Source organism: Muscardinus avellanarius, assembly GCF_963383645.1.
Source record: "Muscardinus avellanarius genome assembly, chromosome: 1".
Classification (NCBI taxonomy): Eukaryota; Metazoa; Chordata; class Mammalia; order Rodentia; family Gliridae; genus Muscardinus; species Muscardinus avellanarius.
The window spans coordinates 187,371,346-187,393,048 of record NC_137786.1 but is presented as its reverse complement, the minus strand read 5'-3'; the positions used below and the strand labels follow the sequence as shown (position 1 = coordinate 187,393,048).

Genomic DNA, 21,703 nt, shown 5'->3' with positions numbered 1-21,703 from the left:
AACATGAGAAAGGAGAGATCCTTCTGAGATCAGCTGATAATTTCAGAGATTTATAGCATAAAAAATCATAAAGTTCCAAATGATTCAGTATTACATACTAGAAAAAAAATCTAACTGAAAACTGCTAGCTAGACATTTTTTATTTTTAAAATTGTGCACAGATCTAAGTAATCTAGAACTTAATTCTAAGTTTGTTGCTAACTACTTCTCAACCTGTTAGTCTATATTTCAAGAATAAATTTAAAAATTTAAATTATGTTCATTTATATAAACAAAACATTTTCTAGTGAAAATTTTAAGTCCTGTACAGCTCAGAATAAAGTTGCTTACCCCCAGGTTTATAAGACTGGAAAACTTGATCAGGCTTTCTTGTCTCCAAAAGCAGATCAAACATATATGTTGACTTGACTCCACCTAGAAGCAGCCCCATTGGTGTATCTTCTTCTCCTTCATATGAGCGTTCCAGATAATCGTGAAACTCATCATACTTAACAAGGCGACAGCAATCCAGGGGTATTACCTCTTCTAATTCCATCATCTAAAAGGAAACAACCCCCCAGCAAGAGAAAAAATATATATATTTATATAGTATTTCAGTATGGTGTGTGGTGATCCTATCAGTAAGTCACTAAGTTCTAACAAACAATAAAATTTACATATTCATATATTTGTGACTTTTTAATCAGACAACAAAGTTTCAGGAACAATTTGTTTTATTTTTAAATGACCATTTTTCATTATCTCTCAAATCATACACTATGCACTAACATATTTTAAAAGCATTTGACTTTTTTATAGTCAAATTTTGTTAATATTTACCTGGAAGGGTGAAATTTTAATTTGTCAAGAACTATAAATGATATTTAGAATGATCTGTTGAAAGAGTACTTCTCTTTCTACTTACCTTTGCAACCCTCACTAATATCTTCCCATTATTTTTGGAACAAAATGCAAACTATTCCTATAAACTCTCTAATTTCATTTGACTCTATGGTCATTCAAGACAAACTAAACACAGTACTCCTTTTTTCTTTTGCTTGAACATACCAAGCACTTCCTTACTTCAGAGTTCTTGGGCATTCTTTCTGCTCTATACTTAGAATTATTATATTTGCATGGCTGTGTCTTTATCATTGGTAAAGTCTCAGTGGGTAAATTACTGATTTATTTTATAGCATCTAAATAATAAGATTGCAAATTGTGATGTTTTAATACAATTTGATTTTTCTAAAGGGTTATAGATACCATGAGGGCAATGACAATGCTTCTTTCTGGTACCTCTAAAGGATAATGACAATACAGTAAATGTTCAAGGAACAGCTCCAAAATGAATGGAAGAAATAAAAACTTTGTTTCTAATTCTAATTCTGGGACCTAGAAAGTTTAACTACTTTTCAGAGTGAAGGATTTCTCAAAGAAGAGATAATGAATTAATAGGCTATCAAATTCATTTCAAATGCTTATACTAACTATAATAAAAGGTTGGAAAATTATGATGATACTCTTATAGAAGTTATCAGTAATATAAATGCCAACAGAATAAATAAACATACCTTATATGCTATTTCTACTGCTTCTTTTAATGTCTTATCCTTATGAACCTCCAATTTATTTTCCATCATTACTTGTTTCACAGGATGAAAACAGAATAATTTTATCTAGAAAATATAATATCACATCAACTCAGCAGGTTCAGAGTCAAAGGTTAATTCTTTGTAGATAAGCATTTTTTCCTAATTGTCAAATACTGTAGTCTTTTAAAAATCATAATTGGGACCATTCTCTGTTATGTTTTATTTACTTACTTACTTACTTACTTACTTACTTATTTATTTATTTGGTGGTACTGGGGATGGAACCCAAGGGCCTTCTACCTCCAAGCTACACCCCCGACCTATTTTATATTTTATTTGGAAACACGGTCTTCCTAAGTTGATGAGAGTCTAAGTAGCTGAGGCTACCTTTGAACCCACCTGATCCTCCTATCTCAGCCTCCCAAGCACTGGGATTATAAGTGTGTGCCACCAGGCCCAATTGATAATGACTATTTAAAAAAAAAATATAAAATGTTAATTTTAACACCTGAGTATTTCTTTGTAAGCTTGTATCATAACTTAAATAAACTTTTGCTGATTAACTCATATCCAGGTCATTTTCAGTTTTTCCCTAATTTGGAAAATACTGTAATGAATATGCTTGTGGTCAATAATTTTTGCAATATCTATGAGTATTTCATTAGGTAATATTTCTATAAGAAAACTTATGAATTTGATTAAGGCTTTTTGTGATTGTGTGTGTGTGTGTGTGTGTGTGTGTGTGTGTGTGTGTGCGCGCGCCTGGGATGGAAACCAGAGTTAGTCTACCTCTAAGCTACATTCCTAGCCTTTATTATTATTTTATTTGGAAACAGGGTCTCAATGAGTTGATGAGGCTGTCCTTGAACCTGTGATTCCCTGTCTACTGGGATTATAGGTGAGAGTCACCATGCCCAGTTTGCTTTAGGCTCTTGATAAATACTACTAAATTTCTATCTAGAAAGGTGGTTCTTCTTCTTTAGTAGGATATGAAAATGCCTGCCACACCACAGCTTCACTAGCAGTAAGAATTGTCGCTACACGTTATTAAATTTTTATGCATTGAATCAAATCAAGTTTAATTTTGTAATATAGTTGATTATGCTACTTAATGATCATGAAGGCATAACTGTCTATGAAATCAACTAAATGAGTTAGTTATGAGAAATGCAGTTAAGCAAACTTAAACAGCAGTTTTCAACTAAAAATAAAATTATGAAGCTGGGCGCTGTGGTACACACTTGTAATCCCTAGTACTTGGGAGGCTGAGACAGGAGGATCACAGGTTCGCAGCCAGCCTCAGCTACTTAGTGAAGCCCTCTGCAACTTAGTGAGACTTATTTCAAAAATAAAGTATAAGCTGGCACACGCTTGTAATCCTAGTACTTGGAAGGCTGAGACACAGATCACACAGGTTTGAAGCCAGCCTCAGCTACTTAGTGAAGCTCTCAGAAATTTAGTGAGACCCTGTTTCCAAACAAAATATAAAATAGGTCTGGGAGAGTAGGCTGGAGGTAGAAAGCCACTGGGTTCCATCCCCAGTACCACCAAAAAAAAAAAAAAAAAAAAAAAAAGAAAGAAAAAAAGAAAGAAAAAGAGTATAAAAAATTGGGCTGAGGTGTAGCTTGGAAGTAGAATGCCCCTGGGTTAAACCCCCAGTACTTAAAAAAAAAAAAAAAAAAAATTAAATCTTACCTTGCATGTATTACGCTCAATTTCTCGTTGCCTCTTTTCTTGTTCTTCCAATTCTCTTTCTCTCTGCACCAGGTTTTTAATATGTTCTGGGTATTCATCCACTTCTAGAAACTCTAATAATAATAATGAAAATGGGATAAGACAGTGTCACTAAAACTGGATTCCTGTTACTCATTCTGTTTATATGTCCAGGGTATATCTGTTACTATAACACACAAGAAACACATTTCAATTTTCTTCTCTCAACTTGGAACATAAGCTTCTTCTATGTAAAGAGATATTGGTTGTCAGATCTCATATTTTAAAAAACCCAATATTTATAAAAAATGACTTCTGACTCCAGAATTTGAGTATGTAGACTAAGATTTTAGAATAAAAAAAGAATCTCTGAAACTCATCAAAATAATTTCTGATTTTAAGGTAATAAAATAATTCGAAGTAATAAAAAATAATTTCTGATTTTAAAGCACCATCAGCATTGAACTATATGACCCTGGACAAGTATACTTCTCCAGATTTAGATTTCTTTAGCTTATTAACACCACTTACCCCACAATGTTATTGCATGAGATAATATAAAATTTAATAAATACTACTGCTGCTGTTGCTACTACTACAAATGCTACTTATTTGTAATTATGTCAAATAGTGTTATCTTTCCTTTGTCCTCAAAGTAATCTTTAGGTTGATTTTTAACCAAAGGCATTATCAAAAAACTTGTGTGTGTGATATTCCTTTGTATATATTGTCACAATTCATTTTTAAAAAAGTGATTATCGAAAATGGCGACCGAGAAAAGCTGGGCTTAAGAGCCCCGCTAACAACCAATCTCCATTACCACAAAATCAGTGCCTTTCATAGCCAGAAAACACCATCACCAGAGAAACAAAAAAATCACCAGGCTCCAGAGAGAAAGCAGACTGAGAACAGAGCTCAGAGCCACAGAGGAGATACACCGGCCTCACGCCCGAGGACGCGGCAGCAACACCATACTGCCGGCGGCAGCGGCGAATTCACCAGATGGCTACAGCAAGCCGAGGTGAGCCGCTGCGGAACAGCCAGGCGGGATTTCTTGCCGCAGGTAAAATCTAAAGCTCCCAGTGGCTGAGCTCAGCACACGCTGCTGGGACTCAGGGTGGAAATCAAAACCAAGAAGAAATATGCCAGCCTCACGGCCGAGGGCGTAGCAGCGGTGCCATATTGCCACCGGCGGCAGCAGCAGAGAATTCACCGAATCCAGTACAGCTACATCTGCATATACAAGAACAGTGAGTCAAATTGCGTGCCACAGAGGAGAAATCCCAGTACTGTATTCCCTGGGACTTGACCCAGTGGGGAAGTGGCGGTGGCAGAGATATCACACCATAGGAGAACGTGCAACCTGGCATCCCCACAGACTAAAGCAGCCTCTATCGACTCCCTGGGTTGGAGACTCTGTGATACAACCCAGTAAAGGAGTAGTGGAGTCTGAGATACTACAGACTCGAGATCCAGAACACCTTAAGTGAAGTCATAGTGACCCAAGGGAAGAACCCAGAGAAGGCACAAACTTCCGAAATCATGGGAAAGAGGAATAACACTGGAGCAATGAATGCCCACAACCCCACAACATCAGAACCCGATAAAACAGAAAATCAGAGATTTCTAGAAGATCAAATCAGGAAAATAACTGTAGAAATAATAGAGGTGCTTCAAAAAGAATTCAGAGAGAGCCAAAAAGAGATAAAGGATGCAATTAATGAAGTAAAGGCCTCAATTCAAAGCACAAACAACCGATTAGACCACATGGAGAACAGAATCTCGCTCTTAGAAGATGATCATTCCAAAAATGAACGCATAGTTTCTAATCTAGAAAAAAATATCCGACAGCAGGAATCTGACATTGAAGAAATATGGGCCCATTTTAAGAGAGCTAACCTAAGATTAATTGGAATAGAGGAGGGAAAAGAAAGTGAAACCAAAGGGATCAACAATCTCTTCAAGGAAGTAATAGCAGAAAATTTTCCAAACATAGAGAAAGAGGTTGATACACAGGTCCAGGAAACTTATAGAACTCCCTTTAGACAGGATCGGAGAAGAGGATCCCCACGCCACATAATTGTCAAAATGACCAATGTGGAAGCCAAGCAGAGAATCTTAAAGGCAACAAAAACAAAGGGCCAAGTGACATTCAGAGGCAAACCAATTAGAATCACTCCAGACTTCCCAAACCAAGTCATGAGAGCCAGAAGGGCTTGGAGTAACATATTCCAAACTCTGAAAGAAAACAACTTCCAGCCAAAAATTTCCTATCCAGCAGAAATTTCTATCAAATTAGATGGAGAAATAAGAAGCTTCCATGACAAACAGAAACTGAAGGAATTCATGTCTTCAAAACCAGCGCTAGAGAAAATACTCAAAGAGATTAACTACAAAGAAGAAATAGGTAACACACACCAGAACCAGAGAAACAAGATTTTCCATCCAACAGACAACTAAGATTGGTTATCTGTGGAGATTCATTATTTATGTTAGTCTTTTACCTATCTCTAAATTGTATTGTTTGCCTTTATTGTTGTTAATTTTTAGGATTTCTAGTTGGATATTAATATACCTTCAGATATAGCATTTGCAAATATTTTATCCAATTCTATTAGTAACTTTTAACTCTGTTTACATTGTCTTTGGATATACAATATTTTTTAATTTTTTAGGGAGTTTGTATACTCTTCTCTTGCCTGTGCCATTGAAATCATATCCAAGAAATCACTGCCAATTTCAATGTTGTGAGGTTTTATGACCCAGATTTTCTCCTAAAAGTTTATAGTCTTAAGATTTATATTTAGGTCTTTTATCTATTTTGAGTTAATACTTGTATATGGGATTAGGTAAGGGTCCAACTTTATTCTTTTCCATGTAATTATTATTTTTCAACAATATTTAGTTAAAATATTATTATTTCTACCACCAAATGTTTGTGGAAACCTTGTCAAAAATAACTTGACAATATAGGGAAGAATTTAGCTCTAGGCTTTTATTTAACTCCAATGGTTTATATATCTGCCTTTAGAACAGTACTACACTGTTTCAATTATTGTAGCTTTATATGGTTTGAAATCAGAAAATATATATCTTCTAGCTTTGTTCTTTTCAAGATCGTTTTGGGTATCTAGAGTCCATATTCCATATTAGCATAGAGTTTTTTTCTGAAAAATAAATATATAAATATATGATAGTTTCATTTAAAAAAATAGAAAAAAATATTCTCTGGTAAGAAAGAAAGCAAAAAGAAATATTGAAATGTTATCTTTAAGTCATCAAAAGCTTGGTATCAGACAAATGAAACTGTTATATGAGATTATCATTTTTAATTTTGGATAAATTGCTATAATACTAGATGTCAACCACTAAGCCAAGCATGGGAAGAAGGGATGGGGAGGGAATGGGGTGGGGATCGGGTGGGGGCTGACTGGGCGACGTGTGCATGTATGTCTACAAAAGTTTGTATCCCACTATGTTGTATGAATACAGTGCACCAATAAAAAATAAATAAAGAAATAAAAAATAAAATAAAAAAGTGATTATCATTTTTGAGACTACTTTTAGACAACCAGTTCAGTATATACAGTAAATTCTTACCAAGATTTGCATATGAATTATTTTAAAGAAAGTTTTTCTTATGGTAACTTCACAGGTAACTCAAAGTAACACAAAAATAATACAAACTAAGACACTACTTAATAAAGTCGATATTTGGCATTATATGGAAAAAACAACTGATATCAAAAGGATCATGTCTCTGTGTAAGGTAAAAATGCACTGTTTCTAGAAATGAGGTCTATTTTTAAAATTATTCACATAACATCATACAGCACCCTATGGGGTTTTATCACAAAACTAGAATAGGGGAATACATACAAAATGACTGAGTTACTGCACTACTGAAAGGTTGGATCCACATGGGACACTTATATTACAACACAGGTTCTTCCACCTGGTAGCTATGACCTGGAACAGGTATTCTGGGGTATAGTTCCTTATGATATAGTAAGAATGGTTACTTTCATTCTTAAATCTCTCTGGTCTGAAATGACTTCTGGTTATAATTTCTATGTATTCTTTTAGTATGTCTATAGTAAATTACTAAAGAGCTACTATATAACAGATCCTAGAATATACCTTTGGGAAATAGACAAATTAAGTCCTAATCCTTGCATCAACAGAATCTGTAATATCATCAGAGTTAATAAAAATGTAAACAAAAACATCATACAGTTTTACTTATAGTATGGTAGTTTCTAAACAAAAGCATTTTCAAATCAAAGATAGTGATTATGTTTGTTTAATTTTGAAAAGATTATCAGCAAACACATCATCTGTGTATATCTGTATGTGTAAACAAACATATACATACCTGTTTATAATACTATGTGAATCAGGGTCAAAATTAAAACAACAACAAAACCCCCCAAAACTGTTGTGTTGAAAGCAATAATTACAAAAAAGACAAATACACATATTTTATATTCGGGATTATTTCTAGAAATCTCAATAAAGTTAAAATGTAATAAAGGATGTATACTAGATTCATAAAAACTTACTTGTGATACTTTAGTTCCTCAAAATGTTTCTAGTATGTTTCAGGTCATCTAGAGTCCCCTTTAAAAGTATTTATATACAGCCGGGCGTGGTGTCACACGCTTATAATCCCTGCGCTTGGAAGGCTGAGACAGGAGTATCACACGGGTTCAAAGCCAGCCTCAGCTACTTAGTGAGGCTCTTGGCAACTTAGTGAGACCCTGTTTCCAAATAAAATATAAAATGGGTCTGGAAGTATAGCCCGGAGGTAGAAAGCCTCTGGGTTCCACCCCCAGTAACACCAGAAAACAAAAAAAAAGTATTTATATACTAACATACCCAAGAGCTTGAAATTGAAAAAAGTAGTAGCTTAATTTGAGTTTTCACTACATGCCAGATGTGATGCTAAGTGCCTAAAATGTTACTTCGTTTTTATAATAACCCTAAGTAATGTTATTCCCATTTTACAAATGTGAAAAGAAAGGTTAAATAATTTGCTCTAGGACATCCAGCTGGTGAGTTATAATTGCTACCCAGGGCTAGGTAGAAGATCACTGCACCAAACTGTACATAGAACAATTGTACTGCAAATAAAATATCCAATTTATTTAATGGAGAGTAAGTCTTACTTTTTTTGTGTGTGTGTGGTACTGGGGATGGAACCCAGGGGCTTTCTATCTCCGGGCTACACTCCCAGACCTATTTTATATTTTATTTGGAAACAGGGTCTCACTAAGTTGCTGAGAACCTCACTCAGTAGCTGAGGCTGGCTTGAACCTGTGCAATCCTCCTGTCTCAGCCTCCCAAGTACTGGGATTACAAGCATGCGTTATCACTCCCAACTTACTTGTCTCTTAATATGTTAAAAAAAATTCAACTTTTTTCCAAGTGTTTTACCAGTTAATATTATTTTGTAATCGTCTTTATAATTAATTCTCCCTGATATTAAAAAACCCAACTGTTCTATCATGTGTAAAACATGCAAAAGTAATTAATATATGCAACAGATTAAAATTAAGTAACTGTAGATTAACATACTTGCATTTCTTGTTGGATCCTTCAGTCTATATATCAGCATATATGCATTTGTAGAGCTAGTAAAAATACAAAAAAATATTAATAGGGACAAAAAGTAGGGTTGTAAAGATTCCATTTTCAAGTGTCAAATATTTATATGAAGTTGTGGGGTGTTTTTTCTTTCAAACAATTAGAAAGTCATGCCATGTTCACAGAAACATTAAAATTTTAAATATTTCAGTAAGAAAGCAAAAGCAAAATCTACTTTGTTTTTAATGATACATCTATGAAAATATTACATATCTTCTCTTGGTGACTGTTACGGTTTGGATTTAGAATGTCCCCCAGACGTGATTGCTGGAGACGAGTCCCTGGGTTCATGACCTTGGAAATTATATCTGTCCCTTGCTCCCTCTGCTTGCTCTCTCTACTTCCTGAAATCATGCTGAGGATGTATAGCCTTGGCTTCTGCTTGGCAGCCAGTATAAATGAATTATATATATATGGAGTAGAAATTTCCAGACCTATAAGCAAATAAACCTTCCTTCCTGTATGTTTTGTTTGTCAGGTGTTGGTGAGAATGGTAACTAAAACAGTAGCACCGTAAAGTGTTCAACAAAGCTGTGTACTACAATGACTACAGCAGTTATATTAGGAGTCAGTGGTTTTCTTCTGGAAAGACCATGACACAGAAAAAATCCTTAGGCATTGTAGGCCAGATAATCAGTGTGTCAACTATTCGATTATGTTGTAGTGTGAAATCATTAACATGATACATATAAATGAATAACTATGTCCATGTTCCAGTAAAACTTTACTACCAAAAGCTGGAGATGGGTTAAATTTGGTCCATGGGCTGAAGTTTGCTGATCCCTGGGTTAAACCTTTTAAGGATAAAAAGCAGAAAGCTATCATTAATTCTAACTTACATACACTAAAAATTTGGAGATTACTTACCTTGCAAAAGCACTGGAATAATACCCTCTGCTTCCTGAAGATCCACCATGTGTTTTCTTAATGTCTTCTTGTGTTATCTAAAAAGGTGTTACATTATTATTATTATTATTGTTTGATAAAATCTGACACCATTACATTAAGGTCAATATGTAATCTAGTATATAATCTAAGAGTTAAATGCTACATAAGAACTTTAAGGTGGATCACACAGATATTAATTAGTGGCTGCTTACCAACCAGACAGTTCTAGTTTGTCTAATCACACATAAAGTATAGGTAGCACATATGAAGGCTACCTGAGGAAATCAGTAGCCTATCTCTGGAAACATTCAGCAAGCCCAAACAAAATAAAAAACACAATAAGCAAAAACAGGAAAATCACTGAAAATGAAAGCTCAGATTCGGGTCTTGAGATACATCACTAGCAAGGTGAGTTTTAAATAAACCCTACAGTGGATTAGAAACCTCCCTACCTTGTCTTTCAGAGTAATAATATTGACACGTCCTTACCCTGCTGACATGTTGATCATTGAAGCTGTACCACTGCTCATCACTGAATGACTTTATACAAGCATAATAATGACCACCAGCAGCACTCCCCGAATGAACCATAACAGAGAAGAGCTCATAGATCAAGGAGTTCTAAGGGGGAAAATAAAAAGTATTTCAGACGAAAGAAAGTCACAAACCCCTTATTTAATAAAGTTAAAATGGAAAGTCGCCGAAAATATTTTCTATACCACAAATTCAGTTTCATTCAGTGGATTCCTTCAACATTTTAGTTATGCTGTACCCCTTTTTATGAGCACCAGCTAAATACAAGACTATTCTGATATACAGAGTCAAGAAATCTCAAATGACCTTTTTTTTTTTTTTTTTTTTTTTGCGGTACTAGGGATGGAACCCAGGGGCATTCTACCTCCAAGATATACCCCAGCCCGATTGTTTTTTAATTATTTATTTTGAAACAGGGTCTCACTGAGCTGCAAAAGGCCTAAGTAGTAGTAGCTGAGGCTGTCCGCAAACCGTGATCCTCCTGTCTCAGCCTCCCAAATGCTGGGATTATAAGTGTGTAGCACCATGCCTGGCTTGACCTATTGTTTTAAAATTTAAATATAATTCTATTTTCTTCTCAAAGAGTTGAGGGATACAATTCTTTGGACCAATATAGTTCTGTGGAAAAGTTATCTGTTAATTCGACATCTCCCTTTTATACAAAGAATGAATTCTGAATTATACTAAAATAAATTAAAATTGCTTTTTAATAGTGTCTTATATAAAAATTCTTTACTGCTTGAATCTGAGAGTAAAGAGATTTACTTTAAAAATAGGTGATTGTATCGCTATTTTCATTTGTTTCTAGGAATTTCTTCATTTCACCCCTTACTTCTTCTATGACCTATTCTTTGTTCAGCAGTGTGGTGTTCAAATTCCACATGTTTATGTGGTTAATTTGGGTCTTCTTATAGTTGGTTTCTAGTTTCATTCCATTGTGGTCTTAGACACAAAACTGCTAAACAAAATACTAGCAACACGCGTTTAAAATTATATCAAGAAAATTATACACCAGGACCAAGTAGGGTTCATCCCAGGGATGAAAGGCTGGTTCATCATGTAAAAATCAAACCATGTAGTTCATTATATAAATAGAATTGAAGACAAAATTCACACAATCATCTCAATAAACTCTAAAAAAGCATTTGAAAAATTCCAACACCCATTTATGCTGCGAGTACTGCAGAGAATTGGAACAGAAGGACCATACCTCAACATCATAAAGGCAATATATAATAGGCCCACAGCTGATATATTAATTGGGGAAAAACTGTGAGAATTCCCCCTAAAAACAGAAACAGGAATGACAATTATCACCACTTCTTTTCAATATAGTACTTGAGACTCTAGCCAGAGCAATAAGGCAAAAAAAAAAGAAAATCAAAGGAGTACAAATAGCAAAAGGAAAAACTCAAACTATGACTCTTTACAGATGACATGATACCATATTTAGAAAATTGAACAAACTCAACCAAAAGGCTTATAGAACTGATCGATAAATTCAGGAAAGTGTCTGGATAACAAAATCAATCTTAAAAAATCAGAAATTTCCTACATGCCACCCATAAATCCACTGAAAAGGAAATCTAGAAAACAGTTCTAGTCAGGATCTCTCTCTCTCTCTCTCTCTCTCTCTCTCTCTCTCTCTCTCTCACACACACACACACACACACACACACACACACACACACAACTTAGAAATAAACATAACCAAGGAGGTAAAAGGCCTCTACAAAAAAATTATATATATAATTTATATTATTTATATAATTTATAATATTATATATTATATATAAATTATTTATATCATTTATATATAATTATATATATGCCAGCCCTGCTTGTAATCCCAGTACTTGGGAGGCTGAGAAAAGAAAATTGCACAGGTTCGAAGCCAGCCTCAGCTACTTAGTGAGGCTCTCAGCAACTTAGTGATACCCTGTTTCCAAATAAAATATAAAACAGATCTGGGAGTATAACCCGGATTCCTGGGTTCCACCCTCAGTACCACAAAAAAAATTAGAAAACATTGAAAACAGAAATTAAAAAAGGCCTTAGAAGATGGAAAGATCTGGATAGGCAGAATAAATATCATCAAAATGGCCATTCTTCTAAAAGTATCTACAGATTCAATGTAATACTTATTAAATTACCAAGGTCATTCTTCCAAAGATATAGAAAAATCAGTCCTGAAATTTATTTGGAACAACAAAACACCCAGAATAACCAAAGTAGTTCTCAGCAACAAAAAACATGCAGGAGGAATCACAATACCTGACTTTATACTACAAAGCCATAGTTAAAAAAAAAAAAAGGTAGTATGGTAATGGCACAAAAACAGATACATAGACCAGTGGGGCAGAATAAAAGACTCACAAACAAATCTGCACACTTATGGCCAACTAATTTTGGACAAAGGGGCCAAAGACATATAAGGAAAAAAAGATAGCTTCTTCAACAAATGGTGTTGGCAATACTGTTTAACAATATGTAGAAAAATGGAAATAAGCCCCACTCTCTCACCCTGCACCGAGTCAATTCAAGATGGATCAAAGACTTGGAAATTAGACCAGAGACCTAGCAGCTCCTTGAAGAGGGCATAGGTCTAATACCGCAACACGGAGGCACAGGTAAAAACTTTCTGAACAAGATCCCAAAGGCACAAGAAACTAAAAGGCAGATCAATATGTGGGAATGCATTAAACTGAAGAGATTTGTAGAGCAAAGGAAACTATCAAGAACCTATCAAGACCCTAAAAAGGGTCATAGGAAGAACTCTAGATGAAAGAGGAGAAACCACAGATGAGCAAATAAGGAGGCCTAACAGGGGGTGATGGAAGGAGGTAAGAGGAAAATTCCCTAATGTACATGATATACATTTACAAACATATCAAACTCAATCAGTAAGCCAAATATGAGAAGGATGTTGTTTCTTATCACCTTATAGAAACTGTACCACCCTACGCAAACAGTATTGTAAGTCCTATCTAGTGCAACAAGACAAGAACAAGGCATACTTACTGCAACGGAAGAAATTAAACTGTCTTTATTCACTAATGACATGACTGTCTATATAGAAAAATAGGTAAATGGCTGGAAGTGGAGCTTAAGCCATAGTTTGCCAACTCTTGAATGTTCCTTATATTAAGTCATAATATATCCACCACATTATTCATTGCATAACAATTCCTACTCACCTATTTTGTTCTGAATCAGATAATTTAAAATGGTAAGGCTAGTGGTGGTGGTAAAAATGGCATTGATCTAAACAGATAGATGTTAGTGAAACTCTATTCTTAAATACTGCCTCCAAATCTATATATCTGACATTACACTGTATGACTTGAGTCTTCAATTTAGTGATTTACTATTCATACCATATGGGAGATATTTATCCATAATCCTCCTGTACATTTCCTCAAAAACAAGAATATGAAACAGTTTGAGAAAACCTTAAAATTATGAATACAGGAACAAAGAAAATCCTACTGCAGAGATTATTTGTTTTGTGGTTTTCAAATTACAATCGTTTTTCAAAAGTATCTAAGGATGATGGGCGTGGTGGCGCACGCTTGTAATCCCCGCGCTTGGGAGGTGAAGACAGGAGGATCACACAGGTTCGAAGCCAGCCTCGCTGGCTTAACAGACCCTGTTTCCAAATAAAAATACAAAAATAGGTCTGGGAGTGTAGCCTGGAGGTAGAAGGTTTTCCAAGAACCCCAGTACCACCACCACCACCCAAAAAACAAACAAAAAAACCAAAAAAAGTATCTAAGGACTGTTACTGTAGAGTAGAGGAAGAGTGAAAGATTTGGCTTTTCCTACCTCAAAAAGATTAGCTCTGAGCTGGTCATGGCAGGACATGCCTGTAATACTACTTGTGAAGCTGAGATGGGAGGATCAGAGCCCCAGCAAGTAGTGAGACTCTTGTCATAGTGAGACCCTGTTTCAGAATAAAAATAAAATAGGCCAGGGCTGTAGCACATTGGTAGAATGCCCAGTGTTGCCAAAAACAAAAAACAAAACGAATAGATAAAAAAAAAAACAACAGCTCTGTTATTAACTCTTTCAGAAGTATTCACATAGCCAGAATTTTTTAAATAAACAGATCAAGTCCAACATTTTCAGTTTGCTTCCTGAGAAAACTGAGAGGAGACACAAGGTTTGGAGACTTGCTGCAATGTTAAAGGCAGCACTAGGATCTTGGCTTCCTGGCTGCTGGCCACCCTTTTCTATACCACCCAGCTTGTAACACAATTATGGTTCAGTCTCCCAGAAATTAATGTTCCCACCTGTAAACAGTTTTTCCTCAAGTTTAATGATGACCAAATACAAATGCACAGAATATTTAAGAAGTCTTTATTTTTTAGGGTTTTTTTTTTTTTGGCAGTACTGGGGATGGAACCCAGGGGCATTCTACCTCTAAGCTACACCCTTAGCCCTATATTTTATTTTTTTATTTTGAAACAGGGTATCACTGAATTGCAGAGGGCCTCACTAAGTAGCTGAGGCTGGCCAGGAACCAAGATCCTCCTGTCTCAGCCTCCCAAATGCTGGGATTACAAGCATGCACCATCACACCTGGCTAAAATGAAACTTCTTTTAAAGAGTACTTTCTAAGTCACAACACCTAGAGAATTACATAGAATCTCATAACTCATTTAATTCTTTTAATTAAAAATACAAGTGACTTTGAGTGTAGCTTAGTCATAGAGAATGTAGCATGTACAAGGTTTTGGGCTGAATCCCCAATACATAAACAAAAACACAAACTTTAAAGGTACCTTTTCAAGTCCAGGTTTTGCAATTTTTTCAGTTCCGCTATTACTCTCCAGGCAGATTCCTTCATCAACACCATCATCATTGGAGAAATCATTGCTCATCTGATCACTATGACAACTACCTTCATTTTCTGCTCCACTATCAGTGCAACTTTCAGTCTGAGGTGATTTCTTAATAAAACATGATTATCTTAAAATTATGTCAAGTAAAGGAAAATATATTCATCAAAACTTTCTATCTTTATTCTTTTAACATTTTCACATAATCTAGCATATTCATGTTAAAAAAGTATTTTACTTTAGGTAAATTTCTCTTGTTAAAAAAGTATTTTATTTTAGGTAAATTTATTTTCTCTCAAAGTCAAGACCTTAATTAAAATTAAACAAGTGGAAAAGGGCTGCATTTCTAATTGCCCTTAAACTTCTAATAAATTGGCAGGCTGAGACAAAAGGATCCAAGGCTGGAGGCCAGTCTCAGCAATATAGAAAGCTCCTCCGCAACTTAGATGGACCCTGTTTCAGAATAATAAAAAAGGCTGGGAATATAGCTCAGAGCTGCACAATACCCCTGGGTTCAATCCCTAGTAACAACAACAACAAATCAAATACAATTAGTGATCCAATCATTCTATTTAACCTCATTTATCTTTATCATTGTAAAGTAACAATATAAAATCACCATTTATTTCAGCAAAATCTAAAAAAGCAGAACCTAAACTTCAAAAGGAGCTTTTGTCTTTAAGTCCCAAGAGAATTTCATCTCTTCTCTTGAACAAAAAGTCCAATTGATTTTATCCTTGTTATGTGTTACAAGTAATTTAGAAAGAAAAACAAGATGTCTTATCTATCCTCAAGAACTTTAGTATAGAGTAGGCAGAAATATAACTTTTCTATGATTTCTGGTCTTAAAAATCACATTCACATATATTGAATCTGAATAATTTTCTATCTTAGAAATCCCTAACCAACCCTTCCCCAACTTTTCCTTTAATATTTTAAAGACCTAATAATGCTTTTATTTAAATAGCTTGAGAATTCTTTAAGATGCCAACTCTGTGTTTAAGGCATTGCATAGAAATTCTTGAACTAACCAAGCAATACATATATAAACAGGCACAAACTTCTTTTTTTAATTAAGAACTGTTGTAGTTTGAAGCCAACCTCAGCTACTACGATACTGCATCTAATAAATAGTCTATGTCTCAAGAAAGTCTGAAAAACAACTCCTAAAACTCCTTTGATTACACCAAAGTATCTCTTCTTTCAAGAACTAGACCTAGAACTTGTAAGAATCAACCAAACTTTACATCTAGGTCTCCTTTCCTTGGAAAATATTTTCCTTTATAAGAAATATACTAGGCCTAGACAGAAGGGCCATCTAATATTCATTTGCATTTAAGTAGGAATTCTACAAAGATTATCTTCCTTGCTAGTTTGGCATACTTTGGGTAGATTTCCTAACTTAAGCACAAGTGTTGGAGACACTATTTCAAATGAACCCTTTGAAAAGTTATCTGGTCATAGTTACCATTCAGTGAACATATACTTCTTTTAAGGTATCTTAAAATAGCTATAAAAAATTATCTTTATTTTACAGATAAGGAAAATAAAGCTCAGAAAGGTTACATGAATTATTCAAGAAACTAGCAGGATGTGAAGTAACATCGTGTGTGTGTGTGTGTGTGTGTGTGTGTGTATGTGTGTGTACTAGTATTTGAATCCAAGGCTTGCACATGCTAAGGCAATTGCTTCCACTGATCTATATCCCCAATTATTTTATTCCGAGGCAGGTTTTTGTTACGTTGTCTAGGCTTGCTAATTCTGTGTTAGCTTCTCAAGTAGCTAAGATTACAGGTGTGAGCTGCTACATGAGGCTCTGAAGTGACATCTACCCAGGACCCACACATGTGCTCTTCTATACCACAATGCCTCTCAGTGTTTAACAGTACTAAATGAATATTTTAAAATATTTTGAGCATTTTTATAACTACAGTAATCAATTATAATGAGAAAAAAAGCTTTATATAGTTTTGAGAACAGTAAAGATTTATTCTGTGACAACTATGCTAAATGACTGCAAATATTTCATATAATGAAATCAGAAAAGCTTCCAAAAGAAGAGTGGGATTTTATACATCTTTTACTGAATAAGGCTAGAGAAAGCAGAGAATCCTGGAAGGTCAATGAGTAGAAAGAAATGATGAGCATTTCATGTGTCTATCAAAGTCCCATGCACAAACTATTTAAATACAATTTCAAATTTATAAAAAAGAAACTAATTAAAAAGGAAAACAGACATGATACCTTGTATTTTCTATTTTTCTAATCTAACCAACTTAACAGCTAGAAGTAGGAATAACCTAGATACTTTATCCTTGGAAAAGATACTAAAAGACAATAAATTAAGTCATGCTACTCAGTTTGTTCATTTGTTCATTCATTTACTCACACTTAAGTTTAATGAACAGTATGTATCAGAAACACAGGTGACAGCCTAGCTAGTAGAGTAGTTTTCTTTTTTTTTTCCCTTTGGTGGTACTGGGGTTCCTGGAAACCCTTCTACCTCCGGGCTACATTCTCAGACCTATTTTATATTTTATTTGGAAACAGGGTCTCTTAAGCCAGCACAGCTGGCTTCTAACCTGCGTGATCCTCCTGTCTCCGCCTCCCAAGCGCGGGGATTACAAGCATGTACCACCAAGCCTGGCTTAGAGTAGTTAATTTTAATAGCTGAGAAATGGAGGCCTGGCATGGTGGCGCACGCTTGTAATCCCCGGGCTTGGGAGGCACAGACAGGAGGATCACACAGGTTCAAAGCCAGTCTCGCTGGCTTAAGAGACCCTGTTTCCAAATTAAAATATAAAAAATAGGTCTGGGAGTGTAGCCCGGAGGTAGAAGGGTTTCCAGGAACCCCAGTACCACCAAAAAAGAAAAAAAAAAAAATAGCTGAGAAATGATCAGACATAATATTACTAGCCAAATTAAAGAAAAAATGCCAGAGATAAGATTCTTACTCTCTTTCCAAAGAGTAACCAAAGTTACTCTGATCATATAAGAATATTTGAAATACCATTTATGGTGATCAGGGAAAGCATATATAAGTTTTTTTTTTTGTGTGTGTGTGTGTGAAACTCAGCATTAGAAGGAAAGGAAAACCTATCAAGATGACAGTGTAAATGGCGTCCACGTGCGCGTGTGCGTGCTTGTGTGTGTGGAACGAACCCAGAGGCATTTTAACTCTGAGCTACACCTCTAGGACAATTTTTTATTCTTTATTTTGAAACAGTATCTCACTAAATTGTGGAGGGCCTAAGTAGCTGAGCCTGGCCAAGACCCTGGATCCTCCTGTCTCAGCCTCCCCAGTACTGGGATTATAAGCATACACCACTACACTTGGCTGGAACCAGACTTAATTTGCCTCAAATAGCTCTTTTAAAAACATGTCAGCATACAGCGGATTAATAAAAAATATTTTATAAGAAGGAAAAAAAATAAGTACTTACCTCATCCTCAACATCAATAAATGTACTCATATCTAGCTCCTCGGGAAATGTCATTCGATCATTCAACTTAATCCTATGCATAGTTGTATAATCAAAATCAAACCTTTTCAACTGTAAGGTTAGCAGATACGGGAAATGCAAAAATCGGAGGCCCTAAAAAGAAACAAAGAGGAAGAATTCTATTGAATGCTGAATTATTTCCTCAGGTAATTAAGAATTAATGTCTACACAGCATTTACCTTGCGAGCATCACATTTCTTTTTACAACGTTCACAAAAATACTGATTTGGGCCATCCAGGATCTCTGGCTGAATAAATGCATGCAATGCTTCCTCCTAGTTAGAAAAAAACAATTGTTTTATAATTACTTAATTATGCTAATAATAACATTCTACATATACAAACACTGCAATTACTTAAATAGTTTTAAGTAGAATGGTTGGAAAATTAGGACCTCAAAATGCACCAAGGAGAAAAAAAAATCAACAGCAAAATAATGTTATCACTATAAAACTTGAAAAAAATTTCATTCTGCACAAAATTGCCTTAGTATTGCACATCACAATTAGTCATTTCTACCTAATTTTTACTGACTTTTGCTAAATTATCTAATATATTCTTTATCTTTAGATTAAAAAGTAATTCCATACTTCTTAGAAACCCAGTTCCATGTATCACTTCAATCTTCTTATAGAAAGCATTTTTAAACTGTACAGTAGAGAACATCCTTTGAAGAACTCACACTATCCATGTTTAAAAATCATATAGTCATCTTTAACCAAGATAGTCAGGGTTTGTTAGTAATCTCCCACTACACTAGTTATGAAGATTAAAAACCAGTTGCATAACCTTTGCACTGCATGAGTTATTGCTTTACTGGAAAAGACAGGCAAGCGCCTGGACATTTTTACCTACTAGAATCATGTGAATTTTTTCTTCTCTGTGCAGCCTTGAGACAGCAGCAAGAAAACCACTATAAATATTACTGAAGAGTTAGGGAATATAAAGTTAATTTAATCATTGGCTTTTCACAATTTAAAAAATTAGTTAATATATTAAGACTGGATGTAAAAACTCAAATTTAATCTGATATTCTCTCTTCAAACAGGGTCCAAGAAGCACTATAATGGTATTTACTATGAATATATGTATATATGAAACAGAATCATTAAGACAAAGTACTTTAAAATACTTTCACTGTTACAGAATAAAGTTTAACAGAAGAGTAAAGGAGCTTGCTCTGGCAAAATGAATTTAGTTGTAAAATAGTTGGCAAGACTTATAAAAACTACTATTCACATATTCACTTTTTGGCATAGCTCACTTCTGAACACAACACAAATATGCAAATATGTCAAAAGACTTTTAAATTCATCCTATCTCCTGTTTTGTTCTTATACCAGAAAGAAGCACCAAGAAGAGGGAAAAACAAAAGGCATTTTTTTCTCTATATGATCAAGTATCTTACTGGAAGTTATAGAAAAAGATACACTTAGAAAATAACTTTTCTAAGGCATATTCTTAAAATAATAAAAGGCAAATTATGTAAAAACATAACAGAAAAATAAATTTGAAGGAAATAACACTTAGAACTTAACACAGGCTAATGCCAAATTTGTCAGGCATTTCCAAGAGAGGTAATTTGAACTGGTAGAAAACTCAATGTCTAGCAAAGTAGGAGGTTTGGAGAAAATTATGTAACTTAAATTCTACTCTATTAGACTAAGGTAGGTACTGGTTTCTTGGCTTATACTTCATCACTAAGGGTATCTTTTTAAAATTATTTATTTTTTTGATAAGTATCATTGTTTACTTTTTGATGGTAAAAGTGATCAACATAAAATGACCAATTATAATAATTCAGAAAACATAAGAATGAAATAGTACTTATTAATATCCCCTCTCCAAAAAGCATTTAAAGAACAGAGAACTCTCAAATATTCCTTACCCACTCATCAACTTTTTAACATTTTGCTACCTTTGCCTGACTCCCATCCATCCCAGCACCATTACATTAATCACTGGCTTTCAGAGCCATTTAAATTTTACCTCCTAATTCTTTAGAGATCTTTAAACATAAACAGTACAGTTATCAAACTTAAGGAAATTTAAAGATAATGTACTTTTTTCAGTCTATTTTCCAATTTTGTCAGTTACTTTAATGATGGCCTTTAAAGTATTTCTCATCTTCTAGATAATCTAATCAGGGTCACAGATTACATCTGGCTCCATCTCTTCAGACTTCTTTAATCTCTAACAGTTGCAAAGCCTTCAGAACATTTTTCCTGAAGAACAGCAACTAGCAATTTTATAAAGTATTTTGTCTGATAGTCTTCGCTTCAGATTCCTTCCTTGCTGAGTTGCTACATACGTCTTCGTCTTCGTAAGGGTGTCACAATTACAGGCTGTGAGATCCCTGACATCTTCACTGGTGATGGAAACTTCACCCACCTGGTCAAGGTGTTTTCCAGTTTCTCTACTATGAATATCCCTCACCCTTTAGCTAATAAGCAATCTGTAAGGAGACACTTGTAGGCCATAGAGAAATCATGAGCCTTATCAGACTTTGGGCCCTCGATTTAGCATCCATTAATAGATGCTTGCCCAAGCAAAATATTAATATGATATTTGCTCTATGAGCCAACTTGAAAATCTTTTAATAGGTAATTTAAGTCAATTCAGATTTGACCAGGCCACAATTTTATCTTAGTTATGTATAATTACCACATGTATGTTTACCGTGTTCCTTTACTTTTTTCTTGAGCATTTTCTTTGGTATTTGGCATGGTTAGTAATTTTTTTGTATTTATGCATGTTAGTGTTCTTAATGCCTTTTAGTCTTATTTGAGCACCTAGTATCTAGTCTGCTCGTTTTAAGTATCTTTTGTCTCCTGCTACACAACAGTCTGATATTTTTTCTCTCCCTTGCCTTTCTAAAAATGGTACTTTGTATTTTGTCTAATTATATATAACAGTACATATTCTTCTTTTCCCCACGACATTTAATATATTAAGTGCTAACAGATTTTTGCTAAAGCTCCGTAAAAGATCTCTTGGTTGTATA

The 21,703-nt window shown here is 34.6% G+C and overlaps 1 protein-coding gene across 9 annotated transcripts in view; it reads right to left on the bottom strand.

Annotated features, from left to right (window-relative positions):
- The window catches only part of USP47 (ubiquitin specific peptidase 47), a gene marked incomplete at both ends in the record, with an annotated part of 110,942 nt that overhangs the window by 19,616 nt on the left and 69,623 nt on the right, over nucleotides 1-21,703 (bottom strand). For 7 of the 9 annotated variants that reach the window (XM_080717116.1, XM_080717117.1, XM_080717118.1 and 4 more), the window contains 9 exons: nucleotides 331-538; nucleotides 1,554-1,658; nucleotides 3,270-3,382; nucleotides 8,865-8,920; nucleotides 9,801-9,877; nucleotides 10,311-10,442; nucleotides 15,140-15,307; nucleotides 18,640-18,792; nucleotides 18,879-18,974. In XM_080717116.1, the coding sequence (XP_080573242.1) occupies nucleotides 331-538; nucleotides 1,554-1,658; nucleotides 3,270-3,382; nucleotides 8,865-8,920; nucleotides 9,801-9,877; nucleotides 10,311-10,442; nucleotides 15,140-15,307; nucleotides 18,640-18,792; nucleotides 18,879-18,974 (1,108 nt within the window). The remainder of the gene's footprint in view (nucleotides 1-330; nucleotides 539-1,553; nucleotides 1,659-3,269; nucleotides 3,383-8,864; nucleotides 8,921-9,800; nucleotides 9,878-10,310; nucleotides 10,443-15,139; nucleotides 15,308-18,639; nucleotides 18,793-18,878; nucleotides 18,975-21,703) is intronic. The other 2 variants (XM_080717120.1, XM_080717121.1) reach the window with 2 other exon arrangements.